The 24,460-nt window shown below is 36.5% G+C and overlaps 1 protein-coding gene across 1 annotated transcript; it reads right to left on the bottom strand.

Moving 5' to 3' along the window:
• Positions 1-770: 770 nt before the first annotated feature.
• Positions 771-23,626, bottom strand: gc (GC vitamin D binding protein). Its single transcript, XM_079608802.1, has 12 exons — positions 23,483-23,626; positions 23,051-23,120; positions 22,673-22,805; positions 14,406-14,617; positions 11,675-11,807; positions 9,255-9,343; positions 7,611-7,737; positions 6,745-6,947; positions 2,697-2,829; positions 1,617-1,687; positions 1,405-1,504; positions 771-951 (listed from the first exon to the last, which is right to left on the bottom strand). Exons 1-12 carry the CDS (start codon positions 23,544-23,546, stop codon positions 910-912), a joined length of 1,377 nt encoding a protein of 458 aa, XP_079464928.1. The 5' UTR covers positions 23,547-23,626; the 3' UTR covers positions 771-909.
• Between the last annotated feature and the right edge of the window lie 834 nt (positions 23,627-24,460).

Genomic DNA, 24,460 nt, shown 5'->3' with positions numbered 1-24,460 from the left:
TGCAATTCACTGTGGACTGCTCCTTTCTCAAGATATTTGGGCTCCATATTGCTCCAGGAACCTCATCTGACCAATACAAACCATATCCATTTTGAATGGGGATTATGTAAAAATCCTGTTGAGAATAACAAATGTTAAAATGTCTCTGATGGTGATGGTGTGGGTGAAATAAATGCAAAGTTTGAATGGTGGTGTTCAGAATAACCTGCGTGATATGGATTTGGACTGTTAAACAAGTTGTATGGTTAATCAGTGTGTATTGTACTTTTTTGTATTGAAGCAGGGTGCATTCAGGTCACCACCATTATTGCCCCTCATATGTGTGAATGTTAGCTTAATGATGCTTTGTGCTTTCCTTCCTGCCACGGAGTGCTTTATTGTTTTTGTTTTTTTAATTGCTATAATGTACGTATAAAGAGAAGCTAAAAACCCATCTACACAAATGAGATTTGAATTTAAAGTGCGTCTTATCTGAAACCTTACAAGCAGATACATTCAAATCAAGTGAAGTTAAAATGAAATCTCAAGAATAATTTATTGTTAATCACTTTGCTATGAAATCTAAATATGCATGCAAACACATGTAAATGTGTAGTCTTCCAGTGTGTGACGAAACACCATGGCAACAACAGAAATCATTGTGGACGTTGTTATGCTCCCTGTAAAGGTTATTCATACAGAAGCCTAATACATTTACACTGCAAATGCCACGAGCCTCATGGGCTAAAAGAGCAAACGGAACAGGAGACAACAAACAAACACACTTTGAAGCAAGTGGAAAGTTTATTTAAAGAATAAAACATCTGAGATGACGAGAGACATGACATTTCCTATTGGAGAGGGAATTTAGAAGATCTCTTCATCCAATATAATTGCTGGCGCTCAAAAGAATCTTTGAAGAGAGAGTCTTTAAACGCCAGTGTCGTCGTCATAATTCATAACATCCTCTGTCTGAAAAAGAAAATAAGAGCTTTAATCAAACCTTAGTTTAATAACTGTATTAAATTATACAGACACCCTGAATCCTGATCTGATCTGCTTGTCCTGGCTACTTCCTTTTACTTTCCCACTGGGGGATTTATCTTGTTTTAAGCATAAATTGAACAGTTTAATTTGGTTTATGCAAAAAATGGGGGGCGGGGGAAGGAATGTAGGTGATGTACCCCATTGACTTCCATAGTAAGGGAAAAATACAATGGAGTTAAATGGGGTACATCAACTGTTTGGTTACCGACATTATTCAAAAGGTCTTCTTTTGTGTTCAGAAAGAAATTCATTCAGGTTTGAAACAACTTGAGGGTAACTATTCCTTTATTAACTATATAAATAAACAACAAAAACTTTTTTTAAACTGCAAAAATGGTCGAAACTGTTCAAAGGACAGTGATTAGTCTGTGCTCTCACCAGCTTTTGACACAGTTGTGCCGGGGAACGCTTGGAACAGCAGGATGTGGTCAAGTGAACCCATGCTTGTGGCTGTGTCTGACCTCTCTCACTCTGTATCCTGCAGGAAATAAAGCATTATACTCATGTGCAACCAGCGCCTTCCTTTCAAATCCTCTGTTGTTAAATAACATCAACTGATGATGTTCTTTTCTAGTCTGACTATAACTTACTGTTTGAAGTACTGCGAGCAAGTGTCATCCAACTTGGACAGAAGTGCTGTAGTCTTTTTCAATTTACTGTCCTGTTCCATAAAAGTTGAGAGAGAGAAAGAGAAGAAAAAAAAAAATGAAAGAACCATTTGGCCAGTAATACAACCCTTAAAATAAAAAATGGATATGTTTTTTTTCCTTGTCAATGTTCAAAGTCGAGCAGCGGGAGAGAAGATGAGACGTGTCGTTGTTTGACAGTGCGGGCTTGGATAGCACCCAGCGAGTACAAAAAGCACCCTGTCACTCGAAATTAATTGAAATCTAGCAAGCCTCTCTCAGTTGGCGAGTGAACTTAATTTGTGCATGTTAATGATGTGTGTTCATTCCCTGGTTACAGATGCAGTTTAAACCCTTCAATTAAATGTTCACACCAGCAACTCTTCGCACTTCGCTCTTTACGGTGGAAAAGCAGCGAGCGAGCAGATCATTGGAGGAACTGCAAGAGAAAACTGAAAGGCTAAATTAACCAAACATTGATACACTTTTGATCAGGTTACATTTGGGTTTTTGACACCATTGTTAAGCATGAAAATAAGTGCTCATGGAAACTCAAATTATAGCATTATAATAGGATTTCTTCAAGGTTATATTACTTGAGCATCCTTATGAAATGGCACCTGCTGCCTCAACACAATTTTTCATGCGAGTTCACTTTCAAGAGAACCATGGAATCCATCAACATAACATCTCAGCCCTGATGAGAGCTCCAATCTCAAAACCGAGATGAGACTTCAAAGCAAAATTAAGTCGCTCATTGTCAAGTCAGAGAGTGGCATTGTGCTGGAAAATCATCTAGACATGCTTCAAAAAAGATCGAATCCTCTCACAATAGCCATCTACCTGGGGGTTTTAGCAATTTTACAGTCATATAAGCATACAGATATCTTGAAGTCTGAAGAAAGGCTTGGTTGTGTAATCCAAAAAAAGGAAATAAAAACCTGCTGCTAAGCACAAAGCATAAAACAATGATACAAAACTGTCGTGAACCAGAGACTGGTAAATCATGTCAGTTTTAGGAAGAATATATGAACATCGTCTCACCTTCTCTGTTAAACACGCTGTGACGTCAGCAGATGAGCAGCAGGCTGTTACCGTGTGCTTGATTCGATCGAGGACGGTTGTCAGCACAGGCAGAGAAATGGAGGAATGTTTTACTCCAATCAGGAACAAGTATCTGGAAACATGCACACATACATGCTTTTTTTTATTATGATCTCATTCATACACTGACTTTAGGAAGCATTCTTCCCCTGATGTTGCATACAACATGACATTTCTATTTTTCAGTGGCCACTAATATAAATGTATGTTCTGAGGGCAGAACAGGAGCACAAATCGTTGGCCAACCAGCAGGAGGCTGCAAGACCTCAATGTGTTTTGAAAATGCTCTCCATAGGAGGCTCTGATCTTTTCACCATAGGTTTCTGTTGTCACACAATGGGGTTTTTCAAAGAAACTGGGGTCTATAAGAGTGTTTTCCATGGACACACACACATATAAAACTAATTTTAGGGCTTTCAAAAGTCACTGAAAAATAGCCCTGGAACCATATTTATTGGAAAAAGCATTACACAAATTGTCCATTAACAAGTCATTTGCAGACAACATGCTGTCTTAATTTCATACTATTTATCATACAGTTTAAATGGGTATTTATAAGGGGCATTTCTGGTTGCACTTCATTTTAGAGTACATGCACTTACATGTAGTGTACTTACAGTGTACCCACCTAAAGTACTGGTTAATGTAAGGTAACTACAGTAGTCGACATTTGAAGTGGATCAAAACCTTTCATCTAAGTTATACATGAATTTTGAACAATACCTGTTCTTGTCTTAGGACAACTTTGATGAACTTTTTTGATCCACTTCAAATGTTGACTACTATATATGGGTTAAAGTTAGGTTTAGGGTTAATTATAGTAATTACTATAATTATTTACTAATGTATGTTCCCTATGTACATACTTATAGTAATTACTAATACGTATGTACATAGGGAACAGGACTATTAAGTGTTTGTATCTGAGCTTGATAACAAGAAGTGGTCGGTTCATCACTAAAAGTCAGACGTAAAGCATCCAGCTTTCCCTGAAAATGTTGCAGAAAAGAACAGCACAATCCTCAGATTCTTGTAGACAGGCATTGTGCACGGGTGCCTGAACAAGCTTATTTACAATGCTAAATAGTGTTTTAGGCCTGTTGTTTGCGTTATTGATGGTTTTAGCGATATAGGAAGAGTGAGCTGTAGGCTATTTAAGGCAGTTTTGTAGAGCTTAATATGGTCTGAAAATGGTTGAAAGTGTACAGTTAGATTGGTTTTCCGAAAGAGACGTCCCAGCTGTCTGCCTCTTGCTTTCATAGCACGTAGCTCAGCATTAAACCACGACGAAGAGTGGGACAGACAGACCTAGTCCTAATTGGAGCATGCTCATCTAAAACGTCAGAAATGGCAGAATGGTACAAATAAATATTTTGGATGGACAGGTGAAATCAAAAACATCAGAAATGTCAGAAGAAGCAATAGATGCAGCAAACATACTAGCATTAATAACATTAATCTTACGATAAGAGATGTTAATATTGTCAGTACATTTAGTTAAACAAATTAATGTAAAATCAAGGGTAATAAGCTTGTGATCAGAGATAGGAGTAACCAGACCATTAATGGAGATGTCATTCAAGCCAGATGTACAAACTAAGTCAAGTGTGTGGCCCCGAGTATGAGTTGGGAAGTTAACATTCTGATAAAGTTTAAAGCAGTCCAGAACAGTCATTAATTGAGTCCTATTAGAACAGGGAGTATCACCATGAATGTTAAAGTCACCAAGCAAGATGACCTTGGATGATGAATCACAGGCTAACGTTAGTAGTTCACTTAGTTCAGAAAAAAAAAATCGTTTTGCTGTTTGGGTGGTCTATAAATCAAGATGATTGTTAGGGGACTGTTAGAGGAAATTTTCAAAACCATATATTCGAAAGTCAAAGTAGTGTGGAAGTCCAGTTGAGCAAGTGTTATGGAGTTGCGATAGATGACGCGAGGCCACCCCCTTTAGATAAACGCGGCTTAGACAGGTGCTGGTATCCGTGTGGTGTTAGCAGATTAAGATGAAGTCATTCGGTGTTCTATTGTGGATTTGAATTATTATAGAAGCTTAACAAGTATGAAATAATGGTAAACTTTATTTCGATAGTCTACTTTAGACATTTGATTCTATTAAAGGATAAGTTCACCCAAAAATTTAAATTATACTCTGGTGGTTGGGAATAGGGGTAATGAAAGGTTTACAACACAGTTTGTGTTTTTGTGCTTTATACAAACTGAATTTTGGTCCATTTTTAGTCCATTTCACACATTGTGCAGCTCAAAATAATGTATACATTTCAAGGCTGATTTTTCTGGTCATACAAAAATGAAGAACACCACTAGGGGGTACAGTTGGACAGTGTATGACTGGAGAAGGAGATGCTATTATTATGCTTTTAATTATTATTAGTTTTAAATAAATATTAATGAAAACTTACATATCTCTCTAATTTCTGTCAGAACACCTAATCTCACATTAATTTCACTTGCATAGACTCAGAAGCCACAACAAATGACCTAGTATTAGCCCCCAGAAGCACTCTGAAAATGTCGCCTTTAATGACACCAGGCCGCGAGGTAAACTCAGTAGAACTTGCTAGCACACATTCAGAACCAACGGTGAGTGGCTCATCTAATTACAGTCCAAGATAAATTAAACATAGGCTTCTGTGCACGGCTGTCTGCCCCTCAGCAAGAGTTCATTCTTTCTTGTCCACCCAGGCACACAAGTGACTTCACAAGCTTCATTCATCACAGCATGCAGTGCATACCGGCTACATTTTCACTAAATGAGAAAGGCATAAGGTGCTGATCAGAGAACAGCAATAACATACTCCAACAAATGAAGCGGACCATGATGCGAGAGAAAAAAGGTCAAAATCTTTGTTTGAGAGCATCCTGTTCTAATTTTTGGTGCTCCAGGCAAGCCTCATTTGCATGACAATGGCTGTTAGTCTGCAAAGGAAAAAATTGTCTGGAATGTTACATAGGGTCTGTTCTGCATTATGTACTTAATCTGATCCCATCAGTTTTCAGAAGAATATGACTCCATCACCTCAACTCCAATAATCTATAATGTTCTTGTTCATGTTCGAAGGAAATATTTTACGTCCAGCTGTGGCCAGAATTCTCCAGGTACAAAATCTGTTACCTTCCTTCTGATAACGGGATAACTTAATTTTAGACGAGAAGGAAACCTTTTCATGCACAGTTAGGACTGAATTTCAGATGGTTCTTGCAGCCCAAATAGATCGTTGGATTGATCTCTGGAAAATTGATCACAAGAGGCATTCTGAGCTTCATGATGAAATGGAAGTTGGGATAGTCCCTTTCCCCCTATTGTGACATATATCCAAGTAAAATGGCTTCTGGAAGAAAGAATATTGGGAAGAAAGAATTGATTGGATTGTTGGATGGCTGTGGTTTGCTGGAGGGGATATGGCTGGATAATACGACGACATGAATTAAAAAATAATGAGATGAATCATTTTAAATGAATTATTGAAATATTCCATAAAAAGAAAAGAATTGTCCATTTTGATTTCATGGGGACTTTAAGCTAAAGTCTGAAGAGAGTTGTTTTGATCATATGATCATATTCAGAGTCACATTATGAATAATTCATGACTAGTTGCACTTTTGCCCTTTAATAGTCTAGCTAAAGATCAAAATCAAGAGGAACGCACTCTATTGTGTTTTGGAAAAGGGGACCTGGTGACTTTTCCCAGAGAACCTGTATTAAATCTGAGTGTGGGTCATGGTGAAAGCACCATTATATCACTCAATATTGCATTAGCATTTACATCATATTTTGGCTCAAACCATGATCAAAACAGTGTAGTGAGTAATGTCATTTTTCCTTCAACAAAATAGCTACAGACTTTGGCACATCATAATGAAATAAGCTGGCTAACATCAGAAATATATTTTCCGGATGACCTTTCCCTTTAAGATACGCATGGTTTCCCTACCATCGAATATTTTATGAATATTAAATAAGCACCTGTCAATCCCATGTGGTTGAACTTCCTCGCAGAGCTGGGATGAAACAGGATCGGCTACATGTGGATGCTGATGGGGTTGTCTTCCCAAGTCATCCACGCAAGGAAGTGTATCCAGGGCAGATTTCCTGCAGCACTTCTGGAAATCCTCAGACATGGCATTAAGTTTGGATTCACTGCAGAGAACTTTCTGAAAGCTTGTTAACTATTATGAAGGGAAAAAAAAATACAATAAATCAGGCTCTCCTGCTGCATTTCATGACAAAATAAATGATATCAGAGGGTTCTGTCAAATGTCTCTATATCTGTTCCATGTACACTTTCTCTTGAATGGAAAGTATAATCTCTTCTGATAATTTCCCTGCCCTGGTATTTTGATTTGAACTGCTGCACACATGTATTATTTAGTCTAAAATGAGATGACACATAATGATAATGATAAAATTGAATAGAAGAAGGGCAGTAGATTTGATAAACAACATTATGCGACAGCAGGTATTGTTGCGAAGTACAGAGAGAAAGGCTGTTTTTTCAATTGCTTTCACTCAAGGGACTCCAAGAAATTTGTATAATAACCACCAAGTATGGTCATTAAAATAAACTCAGATTCAGAAAATCCCTATCAATTAGGAAGCTGTGAGTATTGTGTCTTCCAGTAGTTGGCATGTTTTTCATCAGTTACTCCAAAAAATATTCTTATTTGTCATATCATCAAATGTCTTATGAAGCGGAAGAGGAAAATGCACTGCCGGAAGGAAATCTGGTCAAAATAATTGTCCCAAGAGAGATTTGAACTTTTGTGCTCCTCATTGTGGTTTGTTGAACACAACATCGAGTGGAATCGGAGCGGCCTGACCGTTCTACTCACTTCTTCAATTATACATTCAGGTTGGGGCTGTAAACAACATTTTTCAAGCCCAGACTGGAAACGACTGGATATGGCTGATGCATCTTCAAAGGGCAGTCCTAGGAGATTTCCATAATATGCAGACAACCTATAAATATGTAAAGCAATGTAAGCCCATGGTATGTAAAAAGCAAAACACACTTCATTTAGGCTACACGTTAGACGGTGTAGGGCAGGCAATTGAACAGCTAACTAACCCACAAAAAAAGTAGAGAGGAGAAAAAAACTTTAGTTTAGGAAGTTTAGTTTCCTCATCCTCATGTCATTCCAAACCAATATTCTATTGTTTCTTCCATAACAATAGGACTTTAAAGCTGCAGTCCGTAGCCTTTTTGGGTTAAAAATGATCCAAAATATTTTTTTGAGCAAGTACATAACCAGCCAGTGTTAAAAACTATCTGCTTGCCTTAGCTCGATTCAAAACGGTAAGCTTGTAATTCCAGTGGTAGCCTACTGGTGGATTTCCGCGGGAAATTCGAGCATGTCTTTGCGTCATTACGTCACATCTGTACACTGTAGGTGTCTCATATGAGGATGTTGGAGGTGGAGATGTGTAGCCTTTTCTCACAGCACTTGATATAATTAAACTTTTCAAATTGATGGTGGCGGATCCAGAAAGGTTCAAACGACAATCACCGATTCACCCGTTGTAAAATGCAAAATACTTCACAGTGGCTACAAAAAAGAGACTGCAAACGGCCCATGCGAAACAAGGATAATAAATATCGGAAGGGCTTTTGAAAGGTGGTGTGAACTCCGTGTTTGAAGGGGTTCAAAACGGACGCAGAGACGGCTTTTTTTCTGCTGGACAGGTAAGTTAAGACATTTCAACGGTTCAATTATGTAACAGTAGCGCTCTTGTTCGCTTAATCCATTCAGTTACGGAGTAATTTAGGCCACTGAATTGAAATACATGTAGTCACGCAATGCTGATGTTGTTAACATTAACAATTTGACAACAAAGTATAATTTGCACGGTTTGACGTGATAAGCGATTGTTAGATTTAATCAGCACGATTTAAGTTACTGCAATGCTTTTTTTCCCCTTCGTTGGTCAGAACAAAAGTGGATGTTACTTAACTTACTTGATCAGATGACATTTTCCGGTGAAAATTATTATGTTGGTCATACTTCTAAAAAGTAGAATCTGTGATTCTGAATGACAGTATCCACATCGCGCATTCTCTTCAAAACAGATTCATCCGCGCTGTGCCATGCCGAGGCACAACCCACGTAAAGTCGATAATTCCGCAAATAACTGCAGTTGCAGATTTCAAACAGAGATGGCGACAAAGAGGATAAGCTAGGGACAGCAGCTTTAAAAAAAAAAGTAAAGGTAAAAAATAATTATAAAAACTATTTTCCATTCAGTGACAGTTAATGTTAATGACTAAAATATTTCAATACCAGCATTTCAATCAAATATGATTTATTATGCATTATGTCAAAACTTTAGCCCAGGGGAAAAAAAAGCAACCTGTGAGCTGGCAAGAGTTAAACCTAGTCTGAAACAACAAGAGGATGCGTAAATAACATAATTGTCTTTTTTGGCGAACTGTTGCTCTAATGGTGTGATGATGTGGTGCAAGCCATGTTTTTTTTTACCCAAATTTGTAGGATTTCAAATTCACTTGGTTGTTGCAAACATTGGATAGAAACCTCAGAAAAATGTTGGAGCTTCCCATTTGGAGTTTCTGTAAACAGACATGATTTATATGAGGTATTTTACTAATTCCACATCAACCACCACCATTTATCATAATGATTATCATCATCATAATTTTTATCATTATTGGGATTTCAACCTATATAAATTAAACTGATTTGAACTGAATGATATCATCATATTAATCACCCTTATCCTCTTATTCATTTTATTCCATTTCATATTTCTGCTTCCCCTAGACAAATTGCTAGACAAAACTAGACAAATAGCACGGTTCCCTCCCACACAGCAAGTAAAATAGACATTTAATTAGTAGCTGTTTAAAGCAGTGTGGGCCGCCGAAGCAGATTTTAGCTCAATGAACAGCAGATGCGAGGCTGCTGGCGCAGGTTTTTTTTACAGTAATATCTTGGAATCCTATTTGTTACTCACAACAGACCGTGCAAGAGCCTTCAGGCCATTTGACACCAAAAGTAGACACACAAGGCACACTGATGATTATTAGTCTCATTATAGTCTGGCATAGCACTCTTTAGCTTCTATACGGTGGCATATGGTACTTATGTTTGATTGTCTTCAGACAATGCATATAACAATAGCAACAAAGAGGGAGCAATTATGCTTCTGCGGGAAGTACAGTAAGTGTGGTATCTATCTTTTCCTAGTAATGACTTGGCCCATTTTGACTTGGAACTGGACATTATATATATATAAAAAAAAAGAATTATCATAAATGAAATTTCCAACTATGCAGAAAATTAAGAGCCCATTGTTGTCTCTATTGTCGGAAGTACATTATTTCAAAAATTTTCATCAGCTTCTAATTAGACAGCTTATTATGTAAAATGAATGCACTGTGAGTTAATGAATGCATCCCTGCAGAGAACAATAATAATAAAAAATAATCTGCATGCTGGTGCAGGTCCAACTTGAGAACCAGCAAAATCATTCTGTTTATGTATATGTTGAAACATACAAAACGTATGTCTTGACAGTATGTATTTTGCATGCACAGCTTTAGAAACGTAAATATATTATTTGTACAGTTATTTTACCGCTATTATTACTGTCCAGATATTTTGGACATATGAACCGAAAAGAATTCGCAAACATTTGTATGTGCCTGAATTTTTCATACGCAAAATGCTTACTATTAATTGCTGTCAAGTACACTAAAAAAGTATTACTACTGACAGCATGTTACTTCACATGCAAAAACTTACCATTACTAATGAAATCACATATACAGCAAACTTTATGCTGAAGACCAGCATCCAAAACACAATGTATGCAGGTTGATTCAAAAGAGATAGCCTAAAGTTTTCTGATAAACAACTCACAGGTTGACAAGAGTCGAAATAGCCTAATATTTTAAGCAGAAAGAGGTTTGTTTAGTTATAATATGCTGCAGTCCGAAGTTCCAGAGTAAAAAAGTAGCAGAATAATGTTCTTGATCAGACAGTAAACGTATTATTTCTGTCAGGTAATTTTATAATACTGCTTTTACTTAGTGCTAGCACTCAATAAATTACTGATATTAATTATATTATTAATATATACATCATTCATTTCATGCAAGTAATAGAAGAGAAACAATTAAGTCTATGTTGAGCTGTTAGATCCAGTATTAACTTGTCTGAACCAATTACTTTTATTGTTAAAGCTCTCCGACATCATATTAAATGTATTTGATCTCTCTAAGCTTGTCTTTGGAAACTCCAATAAGTTTTTTCAGGCTTATCATGACAGATCCATTTACAATGTTATAAAAACGGGCTGGTTCTGACTAAGGCTCCCGATCTGAGCATGAGCTCATTTATTTATTTAGAGGTGTATTTCTTGAGAGGTACACAAGTTTAAGTAAGTAAGTTTACATTTTAAAAGAGGTCACAAGTTTAAATCTGGCAATGGACAATATTATTAAATAAATAAAACTTTACATATTTATATATTTTTTAGTAACAGTGACACTTAATCACAAACCAAACAGAACCAGACATTGCATTTTTCATGTCTGAGCCATTTCTGGACAACTCAACCAACTATCTATAATTAGCTTTTTTTCGTAACCCTTTGACCACTGTTTCCTGTCATTTCAGTGTCAGTTACTTTAGTCGTGACGTCTAATAATAATATAGTCCTACAAGATGTCGAAGCTGAATAACAACTATTATCGTTAGATGATATGCAGAGTCGCACTGTGCGTGTGCGTGCAAATGACAAGATGATAAACTATAACTGATTTGCTGTAGGCCATAATCAGCATTAGATACATTCACCCAACATGACACCTCTCAGAGGGGTTATGCCACCCAAAGGTTTCCAATGAATGTAATCAGAAATGTGTGGTTCACACTACCTCTTCGAGAAAACAAGAGATCTTGACAGCAGGGTGGCAACATCTCTCTGCCATTCTCACATGGTGCTGAGTAGCATTAAGAACAAAGCCTGCTGGGATGTTTCTGTGCCTCCGGGCAAACTCATACACATACCTGAGGGAGAGAAAATAATGACTTTGACGTCAATATGGTAAATCAAAGTCCTTCAAGTCGTGAGTCAAAGAGGACAGGATATTCTGCTCTCTATTAGTAACTTCTAATCAAAAATCAAAGCCACTAAAAGTGTTTCTGTGATTTAATCCGATCAAAGCAGAGCATAATCCTCATGTTTACTCATGGATGGGGGTGTGCTGTCACCAAAATATCTTTTTATGAAAATGTTTTGTCACCATGTTCCCAAGGATTATTTTAGAACAGAATGATTCATGTGACTACACCATTTCAGCTTCATTATGTAGATGTTTGTTGAAGAGAGATAAGAAATAAAGCCAATTGTATGGACTAAAAGGGTTTCAGTCATGTGGTCTGTCTTTTTTGTAAGCAAAACAAATGTAAAGACATGACGTTGTATAAGTGATTTAGATGAAATAATAATATAATAGCTGTGTTATATAATATTATAGTTGTGAAAGGTTAAGATAAAATAAGCAATTAATTAATCTTGTTTCGATGAAGGGGTACTTGAGTCTGATTAATGGGACTGTGGGTACAAAAGACATGATGTATCACACCATTTAGCATTTTTATGCCATAAAAAAAAACCGAGATCAGGTTTTAAGCCAGATTTACTTAAGCACCTTTTGATGTATATAATTATTTGCTATATAAAAATCTGCTTTAATGTGTTAACAGCAGGCACTTATCTTCCCTCACTATTAATGCAACCACAATCAGAGGAGACTATAATTGCCAAAAAAGCAATCAACACTTTGTGTTTATTTATTTATTTCAGAACTGAGGCTTTCTAAGTGCCATTAAAGTCAAAATAATTCTCTATTATTACTATAATTGACTTTAAATAGAAGTTCTGACCAAGAGGCCTCCCCTGAGGCAAACCAGACCAACAAGCAATTATCACCTCCACCTGTCTATGAAGTCCATTTATCTTTCCTTAGTAAAAAAGATTTTCCAAAGTATGTTCTACAAATCAGGTAATATTTGCTGCGTCCCAATTCAAAGGGTGCATGCATCCTTTAAATGCCAACTCTGTCACTGCGGACCACAGAAGGCTGCTCTAATTCTCTAAATGCGGCAAATAAAAGCACCAGTAGAAGGTTTAAGAACTGCTCTTGTGGCATCAGGATTAGGAATGCTTGCTGGACATTTGGATGTCATAATTCATACCACTACATGGAAGCTTTATTGTGTAAATTTACCGGTCTCAGTTAGCAAATATTCTAAATTTTCTTTATATTCTGTCCGAATGCTTTTCACTCCCATTCGTGACAATTTCAAAACCATTCCTCACATGTAAAAATGTACATCCTATTGTATATTAAAACATCAATGCACTGCAAAACTTAATCTAAGGTAAGTCCATTGATCCTCGTAACGGTTTAATATTCAAAACACCTATAAAAGACATTGAGAATATCAGATCAGAAATTACAGATACTAGGTTATATAAATAAAAAATTTGTATACATAGATATTTGATAATATGATATTTCCTTTGATAAAAAAGGAAAAATAGGTTTTCTCAGAATGTTCTACTAAGGAAGGGAACACAGTGGATAAATAATAAGAAAGCTTGGGCTTCTTGTGAAGTGCCTTCCTTTCTTCAGAGACTTTTTTTTAGTGTCAGTATTTCACACGAAACAAAGAGATGTTATCATAATTTATTAGACTGACATGGAAATCTCCTGGTTACTGTTGGAACCCTTGTTCCATGAAGGAGGGAACAGAGGTGTTACGTCGAAAGACTGACATAGTGGGATCTCATTTGGGAGCCCAATCACCCTCAGGTGGTAACAAAACAAGCTAATGGACATACGGTTATATAAGCTTGCCGGAAACTCACTCATTCAGGTTTGTGCTGAGGAGCTGAGACGATTTCCCGGCCATTAAGCGTTTGTACAGGGCTGTGGCATGCGGGACATGACGTCTCTTTTCCCTCCTTCAGGGATCGAGGGTTACAGTACAGTAACCGAGCCGTCTCCAATCAGTCAGTCAAGTTCAACGTTACGGCCCGTAATCACGTGAGGCAGTGACCGTGGCTATCTTACAGGGCCAGGAAACGATTGCATCCAGAAATTTAATGCAAATGCCTTTTTAAAGATGGTGGAATGCCATCATTAAAAAGGCGCAACATCACCCGTGCTTGCTCATCAAGTGAGATCCCACAACAATTGTCTTTTGGCGTAACGTTGAGACATGACTGACTGATAGGGAAATTAGTTTATTTCTCTAATTCTCTAGATTCGGAAGATGGGTTCGATATTGTGACTTTTAATTGGGGCATATATTCTGACATAGGCTACTGTTAAGTGTTAAGTTGTGATTTGTTAGTGAGAATAATTAGTACTTTTAAACTAAGGTTCAAAGGGCTGCAAGTAGGTCTATATCTGGGCAATGCCTTTCAAGGATTTCTGAGGATTTAATGATTTGCGTAGTAGTGTATTAAGAGAATGAGAGATGAAAGTGACCAATGGTTAAGCAAGAATGTTGCATTGATCCCTTCTGTTTTTATTTCCACTGATGAACCCCAAATCACGGTGGCCTTCATAAGTACTCCAGTGGGACAAATCTCACCTGACAGAATAGTTCTTCTTGTATTGAGTGTACTCGGTGCAGATCTCCTCATTTGTGGGCTCAATTAGGGATGGCAGCTCATCTGCAGAGTACCGTAGTGAGGCCAGACAAAGTTTCCTCTCATGACCCTGAAGTGTGCAGCACTGCTCAATGCCTGGATGTTTGGGGAATGGAGAGGCCTTTCCGCATGACTTCTCAGAGATCTCTGTAGCCTTAGATAGAGATTACTATGTGAATAAAAAGCAAGCAACACAACACACAAAAAAGGCACGCAAAACATACCGTGGTAAAGTGCTGACAAAATTAATTCAGTGAATTTGTCTAGAAAATATGATGTCTTTAATGATGTTTCATTACACAAGTTCACTGATCATTGTTTCTCTGGTGGAGACATTGGGCCTTATTTATCAATTTATCGTAGAAACGAGTGCAGTTTCGAGCGCAGAAATCATCTTACAAGAGGGTTCACGTGTGATTCATGAAACATTCGTATGCTGCCAATCCCATTGTACGAATGATCTGACATTGATAAATGTGGTGGCTGAAAACAACCGTCATTTAAATATCACGCCCCTAAAATCCACGGTGTAGAATCCTTGACCATAGAGTTTACGAAACAGAGAAAGTAACCTGGCCAAGAAGAGGAAGTAATCTCATGACCATTTAAATTGAGCAGTGTAATTTTTTTGTTTGACTGGATTTTAGTTTGATGATGAATGGCTGATATGTGAAGTTAGCAACACGTGTGTGCGTGTGGCACCTGTGCGGTCAGTTGGATTTAATAAAATAAAGAAAACAAATACAAATTAGTGCCACAAAAAAAAACGAGCGTAGCTACTTATACCGGAACAGTTTTTGTTAACTGTTAATTTAGCTAAATATATTTTGTGTAGTCATTTATTTTATTCCTTTTATAGGCTATATACTTAATTTCGGTTTACAGAAGCGCTGCAAGCGATGTGACGATGCGTGAATCCTCATATTCTGTTGTTTATGCTGCTATTTGGACATGTAGCCTAAAGCTAAAATCATGAGAGAAACTTTTTTACATTTGTGGTATTTGTAATGGGTCACAGACACCCATGTACTCTAATTTAATTTTAATTTCACATTCTAATGTAGTCGTATAGCGGTTAATGATCGATTAAAGGATAATTCCGGTATTTAACACCTTGAGTCTATATTGTAGTTTGTTTTGGATGAACAAGAGTGGTGGACAACATTTTTTTGACAATGGTTCCTCTCTCGAGTTTTTGACTATAATAGAATTGGCCATGGACCCATTTAACATTGGAGTCAATGGGCATGTCCGAAAATGTCATTAAAACAGCCAATAATGTTCGTTTACAAAACTGTTAAACTCACCGAGTGGTTAGTGGTGTTCGTTGATGATTATAAACAATATATCGTCGCAATATATGATTCCAGTCCGTTTATTTTGCTATAGTGGAACTATTTTTTCAGACACTTCACAACCGTGTAACTTCCGCTCAATATTTGAATCTGAAGCGTTAGCACACTCCCAACCACTTGATGGCGATAACCGATGTTATATTTTCAAGGTTTTGTTTGTTTATTTCGCTTACTCTCCCGGAGCACAGTTGCTCTGCTCGCTAGCCTTATGAGAAACGGAAGCGAGCAAAAAGACTACATCGACCAAATGTAAACAGCCCCCTTTCCGTTTCCGGTAGCACATTTATATTAACGAGCACTCAGTCCTTCAACAGAATTCAATGGGATTTTACAAAATGACGAATAAAACACGACAGAAACTGTATGTCGCAACACTTTTTGTTTCTGGAACATCAACTAACATCACTAATCACTCGGTGAGTTGCACAGTTTTGAAAACTAATGTTAAAGGTTGTTTTAATGACATTTTCGGACATGCCCATTGTCTCCAATGTTAAATGGGTCCATGGCCAATTCTTTTATAGTCAAAAACTCGAGAGAGGAACCATTGTGAAAAAAATGTTGTCCACCACTCTTGTTCATCCAAAACAAACTACAATATAGACTCAAGGTGTTAAATACCGGAATTATCCTTTAATGAGCTTCGGACTCAGTCAGGAAAATAACCGAAATAAACAAATTGCTATCATTACAATTCTCCACCAGATTTACTATGCTGCACGCAAGTTCAGAATAACTCAAAAACTTGCATACACGAGCTGAGACCTGACATGAGATTTGATCATAGCCACCGCCCGCGTAAATACTGATAAATGCCAAGGTTTGCATGGAAACGGCCGCACTCACAGTTTTCTGTCGTACTTTCGTACGACTAGGCCCATTATTTTCTTTGGTATGGAGACAATCGGATACATCATAAATGGTTTTCGTATGTGCAACCGGATACATCATAAATGGTTTTCGTATGTGCAGAGTTTGAAGCCCATTAAAACAGTCCTTGAATTTAGAATTGCCAGAGGTGGAAAGAGTAATAAAATATTGTACTCAAGTAAAAGTACTACTACTTCAATGAAATTTTACTTAAGTACAAGTAAAAGTACCGGTCTAAAAATCGACTCAAGTAAAAGTAAAAAGTAGCTCATTTAAAATTTACTCAGAGTAAAAGTTACTTAGTTACTTTTTTAACAGCGGGGGTGGGGTTGGGTGGGGGGCTCTCCCGTGTAGGGTTGTAACGGTATGAGATTTGCACAGTATGGCAATGTCTCCGAAAATATTACTGTTAAAGGGATAGTTCACCCAAAAATGAAAATAAGCCCATGATTTATTGACCCTCAAGTCATCCTAGGTGTATATGACATTCTTCTTTCAGAGTTATATTTAAAAAGTCCATTAAAGTGCCTCTATTCACCATAAAAGTGCTCCATACGGGGTTAATAAAGGCCTTCTAAAGCAAAGCAATGAGTTTAAGAAAAAAAAATCCATATTTAACGTTACAAAGTAAAATTCTAGCTTCCGGCCAAACGCAGTCTACTTGCGTCTATAGCACAACTTACGCAATTTATGACGTCAAAGTAGCGTAGTGCGTCATGGCATAGCGTAAATATCAGCAGTACGTCGCATTCCTCGCATAAATTGCGCTTTAGACTTAAAGGGCACCTATTATGCCCCTTTTCACAAGATGTAAGTTAAGTCCAACACACATTTATGTTCAAACATCATGTAAAAGTGAATTTTGCATAATAGGTGCCCTTTAAGTGGAATCTGTATGTTCGTGTGGCTGGAACCTAGTTATTTTACTTTGTAAAGTTTTAAATATGGATATTTTTCTAACACAAATTCATCGCTCTGGTTCAGAAGGTCTTTATTAACCCCCCGGAGCCGTGAGGAGCACTTTAATGATGGATAGATGCACTTTTATGGACTTCAAAACAGAAACGGCCATTCACTGCAGGATATTTGTTAATATAACTCCGATATTTGTTTGAAAGAAGAATTTCACATACACCTAGGATGACTTGAGGATGAATAAATCATGGGCTAATTTTAATTTTTGGGTGAACTATCCCTTTAATCAATTAATAAATAAATAAACGGTATCATTAAATTATTGTTATTATTATTATCATCAGTTAAAAAATGACAGTTAAATGAATGAAAACAGTTTTTTGGTTTAACAAATGCTTTTATTATAACAAACTTAAAATTATTTGTTTGTTTTGTTTATTAAAATTTCAATAAAACATGTCTAATTAACTAAATTCAATAACTGACCAATGACCATTAGATTAACTATTTTTAACATTAATAATATATTAAAATGTTTAAGAATAATCCTATGAAATGTATTTTATTCAGAAAATGAATGTTTCTTTTTATGATTTAATACAAATAAATGTAAACTTTATCCTCTTATTTTTTGGGAAAGTTCTGCCGAACAGATTTATTAAATTAAACCATGGACCCAAAAAAAGATATTCCTTAAATAATGTTACATTTTTTTAAATTCAAATTATTGTTGTTATTATTTTGAGAAGTATGTTCTATTGTAGGCATACAATAGTAATAAACCGGCAGGCTATTTCTATCATAATTTCTCCTAGTAACACTAAACTTTTATTTTGACGGGTTAGTGAAGACCTGTTTTAGAGTGTATTTGACAATGGTTTTTCTCAAATAAAATGATGAAAATGCTCATTAGGCGTTCTCTCAGAGCAGCTCTCTAAATGTTCATGTAGCCTATTTCATGTCCTCATATTGTTTGTGAGACGCTGAAAACACAATGAGCATCAGGCATCTTGAGTATGTATAGGCTACAGACGCGACGCAGCTCATTCACACAGAGGCACGCAGAACAAGCATATTTACATAGCAGTCTTTTTGCGCTTTAATATTCAGAGACCATGTCGCGATTTATTGCACAGCTCTACTTTCAATTTATTCATATAGCCTACATCATTGCGTGTTTTACGTGGAACCTGCGTTATGTAAATTGAATTTTCATTTGGATTTTGAATTCGGGGATTCACTCTGCAAACGGGACATACCTTTATCTGCACAGATGGATGGTGTTCTATGTTTCCTCCTTTTGCAGCCACATTGCGTCCACATTTTTTGCAAATTGGATATCTATCCTCGAGGACAACCACGCGTTTTTCCTACATCTAAAGTATTCACATACTGCCCATATGGTTCGCTTCATAAGAATTCGACAGCGTTTCACTTTTAGCTGGGTCTGCATCACCTTTTTTGCGCGTTTGTTCTCGCCATAGACGGTTCTCCCGCCCTTCAATCAATGTAGTAGTTTCCGGAGCGCGATTTTTTTTTTCCCTTGTAAATTATTATTTTATTTATTTTTTACTCAGTAACGGATATGATTTAAAAATGGAGCGAATTACAATACTTCAAACAAAACGTACTTAAGTAAAAGTAAAATTACAGATTTTAAAAACTACTTAAAAAAGTAGAAGTACACAAAAAAACTACTCAATTACAGTAACGCGAGTAAATGTAATCCGTTACTTTCCACCTCTGAGAATTGCAAATGCAATGTGAGCAATCAGCCAGTTCAGATGAGGACATTTGTTCAAGTAATTATTTTTTTAATGACATGGATGTAAGCTGTCCCTAGGGAAAGACACGGATACATTGAATGGAGTAGCGAGTAACTGCGCACCCACACCAACTAACATGCATTGTAATTAATTCGCATTAAAGTGTGCAGAGGATACGGCCTGTATAACTGACTGGATTGCAGGAATGTTTCTAGAGTTGAACAGGAGTTGCCTCCAGTCAGGATTCATGTTATTATCTCCATGCACAAATTAAAGGACAGTTTTATTTGCATGTGTAATGTAAGATGCTATTTTGTAAACAAAGCGTGCAAGTAAGTGGCCTTTTGCCACTTCTTATTTTATTGGATGTTGGAGATAAAGGGCAATAATCAATAGGGACGAGCAGGTGGAATTAGATTGGGAAATGTTATGAGGCAGATTTAAACTCATGAGTCATGTCATCTGCATAAGTACCACAACCATGTCAGAACATTAAGTGCTAGCAGCCATGCCACCGCTCAGATTCAAACAGCTAGAATTACTTTTTATTATGATCTTTTATTTAAAATGAAAACCGACTGCTCTAAATCATGAAAATAGAATGCTCTAAATCACCAACTCCAAATAATGACAAAAAACGCCTCTCTACAATCGCTAGTCAAATCTATCTTATTGGAGTTGACAGCCACTGCAATGGTTTGGTTGCAAAACAACCACTGATGTACTTACAGAATTAAAACAAGCTTGATGACAGGAACACATGAAAACGTATGAGTTTGATTAAGATCAAGCCAGAGAGATTTATCAAGATGTGGTTTATATAGTCAGGCATAAACACACACAACCTGTCACTGTGAAGACCATCAAGGGTGAAAGACTTCTCACAAGATGGGCTGTGTTAGTTAGAGATGTAATTAAGTTAAATACCTCCAGAACTTCCACAGTAATTAGAATGTGGTCATGAGTCTATTTGAGATAGACTTAAGATATGTTGTGCTACATCTAGCATGTGATTCTGTCTTTCTCCAGTTTTTCTTCGATGTCAAGCCTTTGAAAGCACAGTCTGGAAATAATTGATACAGAGTGTACAATTAGCATATCCTACATTTAGCTATGGTAACTTTTGGTATCTTACAGTTATCATTAGCTCAGTCCATGTAGATTTATAAAAGTTCTTGTATGCCATTTTAAATATGGGTTTATCTTGTTTCATTTGACACCTGGGTTAGCAGTAAATCCTGGATATTCAAGATGTCACACTGTCAGGTAACATCCTTATTCGCATATTCACGAGGTCAATTAAATATTTAAGACAAACAGAGCTTGAAACAGGCACCTGTTTGAAGCAGCCAGAGAAAACTAACAAAAATATCAAGAATCAAGATAATCTTTCCTTCAGTGTGTCATCACTAAATCATCACTTATGGCTCATTTCCACTGAGCGTTACGGTACGCAATTATTTGCGTTTCCACTGTCAAAAGTTGTGAATGGTACCAAAATGCCGAACCGTACCGTACCACTTTTTGGGTACCCTTCTGTTGGGGTACCTAGCACAGTGGTCCGGTACTAAAGGGTGGAGCTAGACTCACTGCATAACGTTAATTGGTTGACAGAATCGTCACTTGCGCGTGCTAAAAGGGGAATGACAAAATTAGAAGCGCCTTTTTTATATACAGTTTAAATACAATACTACTGTTATTTTGTCCTGAAATGTATTTTTAAGAGTTTTTCAGGTGAGAATGTAGTTGTTTAAAGCTCAAATCTGTGGTTTATTTATAAAGATTTATGAAAATTTGATCTAGGTTATGAGATCCATTCCAGGCAATCATGTTCCCTGCCTGGACAGCCTTTCCTCGGCTAGTCGTTCTGACGTTTGCCGCTGACTCTGACGTCTCTGTAGTGGTTAAACATGAGATAAAATTAATCTTGTGTAGACCTAACGGCGATCTTTGGTCTCGTGAATCTATAAATCGTTTTTTAGAGGCTATTTAACTTTACCGTTGTAACGTTAGACTAGAGCGCTGAATTTGTATATTTGACTGAATTGTTTGCTTTATTTCTATTATTGTATAGCTTCTTGTACCTTTTACTTCAGGCGCATTGTTAGCGCGTTGCTATTTTGAGGCAACTGAAATAGCCGTGCCATTGACCAACTAAAACCTGGTCTAAAGTCAATGGTGCAGTTTTTTTAATTTTTAAATTTAAAGTTATTTTTTGTCCACAACGCGCATACACTGCTTATTACACACACAAGGACGCGCAGCAGCACACAAACTAGCCAAATATTACAAATAAAAGGAGTACAATGTAAAAGATTAATATTGTGTACATAAAGATATGGTGGAATCCGGCTTGTCCCGTAGATGGTCTGCTTGCACACTTTAACCTCGCACATGAGCAGATCCGTTTCCTCCCTGGAGACACAACTGGCTTTTAAAGGGAATGGGAAATTACACTCTGATTATTTTTTTGCACATTACACCCAAAACACACCTATAACTCATTAAGAGAATAGGGACAATCCTTTTAGACCATGCGCTGGGCGCGCCAACCATTTTTCCCATCGTTAAACTAGCAAAGTGGATTTGGACACGCCCTAAGTGCACTTGCCCTTGAGACCATGCACTTAGATCGTTAAAATAGGGCCCTATATCTCAACAAGAACTTCTGTAGACGTCTGACAGAAAAAAGGTCAATCTGGTTAGTAATAAGTGGCTTGCCATGCATTTCACCTTTTTTATTTATATAAAATAAATCTAAAAATGTTATATGCATTGGTGTTTTTTTTTTATTTTTTGGTGTTTACGCCAACCAAAATGCGATGTCTGCCCAACGTAGCTTGACGTCAAACAAACATTGGATTTATACGTCAACCCGATTTTCATTTTCAATCAAAATCTAACATCTGACCGACGTTGGAGTCTACAACCTGTGCCTGCTGGGAGCATTTACCAGCATAAGGGGGTGATGTTAATCAACCAATTCCTCAACACCTGGTTAGCACTGCTTTCTCTCTCCAGCAGCTTTTCATTGAAAGCAGTGGTAACCCCTCTTTCAAAATGGCAAGTGTGAAATGTTTGATTTAGATGTGATCTTAACTGGGGGTTAATAAAAAAACGATAACCCACGGTTAAGTTGAGAACAGTGTGAAAGTCTTCTTTTGGGTTTTATCTAATGGCTAATATATTTGTATTTGCATAACTTTTCCCTGACACCTGGAATTCATTTGAATGGAGTTTGATTTGTCACTAAATTGCATTTAGCCACAAAATATGTACTTATCGTAGAGGACAACCACTTACCCCTTTATCATAGCAGTCAGGACTGGCATCATCTTTGCAGCATTTTTCTGCAAGCTTGGTCATTTCATCTGCCACACAATTCACCTCCTCGAATGTGCCATTCGGGAACTTTTGACTGTAGAGGACAGTGAACCTGAAGGATAGACGAGAAACATAACTTATGCAAGCATATATAAAAAAGAAAAAAGGAGATTCTTTGAACATAAATGCAGGGATAGTCAATTCTGTGGACAAAAGTGAATGGAATTAAGCTATAAACCCACCTAAATAATTGTTCAAACTAATTTGTAATAACCTTATACTAAATATTTTGAGCATATAAACCATAAACTGTGGTTGAGATGAATTGTGTAAACCTTAAAATAAATGTATACTTGCATTTCTTTGAATTTTTCAATTCCAATGGCTTTGAGCTCTTGACAAACATTTTCTTTGGTATAGTTCTTGCCTGTAGAGATACAAAAATATAATGAAGAATAAATGCATAAAAAATAAGCACAAATGCACTAATCAACATGGCTGTCATTAGCTATAATTTACTATGTATTGTCCCTATATGGCTCATTTTTTCATCGGCTCTAGCTCCCCACCTTCACACAACAGATATAACATAATTTCAATGCATATGCTGACTTAATCTTTTAAGCTTTAATCAAACATTATTAACACAAATTCACCATGTAAGTGCCAAATATTAAACATTTAAACTGAGATATATTGACAATGAGTCAATAATGATTTTACCTTTTACCACTGTGGAAATACAGCATGTAAAATACCCTTAAATTAGATAAAGTCTGATCTTCCTACCTTTATCAGCAAGCAAAGCTGGAACTATTAAAGCAATAATTAAAATGAGAGCTGTGTTCCTCATATTTTACCACTGGTAATAATGTGACAATTTCAAGATGAGTTCAAATTAGGAACTGCCTCTGCATTGCAGTTTTACAAGAGACAAAAGTGTGCATAGTCAAAAATTAACTTAAGTAAAAACAGACAGTTATGTAAATGTTTAAATGCAAACAAGACTCTGGCTTTCCCTTTGACCCCATGAACCAGCTTGACAGCTAAAACACTGAAACTTTTTGAAAGCAGTGATTCAAACTTACAGTGATCTACAGGAACAGGTTTTGTGAACATTTTTAAAGATTATACTCAGAACCTCACATTCGAATATTAAAGTGGATCTAAATGAGTCAAGATCTTACTTCAGATTTGAGCTTGGCATTAAGAAGTATGTTAAAAATATATTGGAAAGAGATATTAGCTTTCACTTTGACATATTCAAGTAAGTTTTTCATTTGGTTTTTCATTATCTCCAAAAAAAAAAAAAAAAATGCTGCCTAGCACTCAACAGTTACTTTTAAACTTTGCTAGTAAGAAGTAAGTTTATACTCTGAATACATTTCTTTATGAAGACCTTTTTTTAATTAATTGTGGGTGAAGGGGTCAGAGAATATTGGAGGTCCAGTTTAGAAAGTTGGTCAGATATTTCAGCCATCCTGGTATTCTCAAATCTTCATAACTGACAGATATGCAAATATGTGTCTATGCGTGAAGGCTTTGAATGCCTCTCACAGTGTGTTGCTGTCATTTATTTTAAAATATAGATTTATGAGATGTGAGGAAATCTTTGAAGATGTTATCAGAAAGTAAATGTTATTTTATTATTATTTATTATATTATTATATTTTTTATGTATTTATTAGTTTTTTTATATATTTTCATATATATTTGTTTCTCCCTCTCTCATATTGGTAAATTATGGATATGTCTGTTGCTCCCCCT

This window comes from Phoxinus phoxinus, assembly GCF_949152265.1.
Source record: "Phoxinus phoxinus genome assembly, chromosome: 3".
In the NCBI taxonomy this organism is placed as follows: Eukaryota; Metazoa; Chordata; class Actinopteri; order Cypriniformes; family Leuciscidae; genus Phoxinus; species Phoxinus phoxinus.
The sequence above is the reverse complement of the archived record's forward strand: the minus strand, read 5'-3'. Positions and strand labels throughout refer to the sequence as shown.

What these genes read in the sequence shown, in the direction of transcription:
- gc (XM_079608802.1), bottom strand. Translation starts at nt 23,546, where the DNA reads ATGAGGAACACAGCTCTCATTTTAATTATTGCTTTAATAGTTCCAGCT. An exon ending in CTGAATGTATAATTGAAGAA is followed by an intron (nt 6,948 to 7,610) that starts GTGAGTAGAACG and finishes CCTTCATAATAG; the next exon opens with TTAACAAGCTTTCAGAAAGT. An exon ending in CAACCACATGGGATTGACAG is followed by an intron (nt 2,830 to 6,744) that starts GTGCTTATTTAA and finishes GCATGTTTCCAG; the next exon opens with ATACTTGTTCCTGATTGGAG.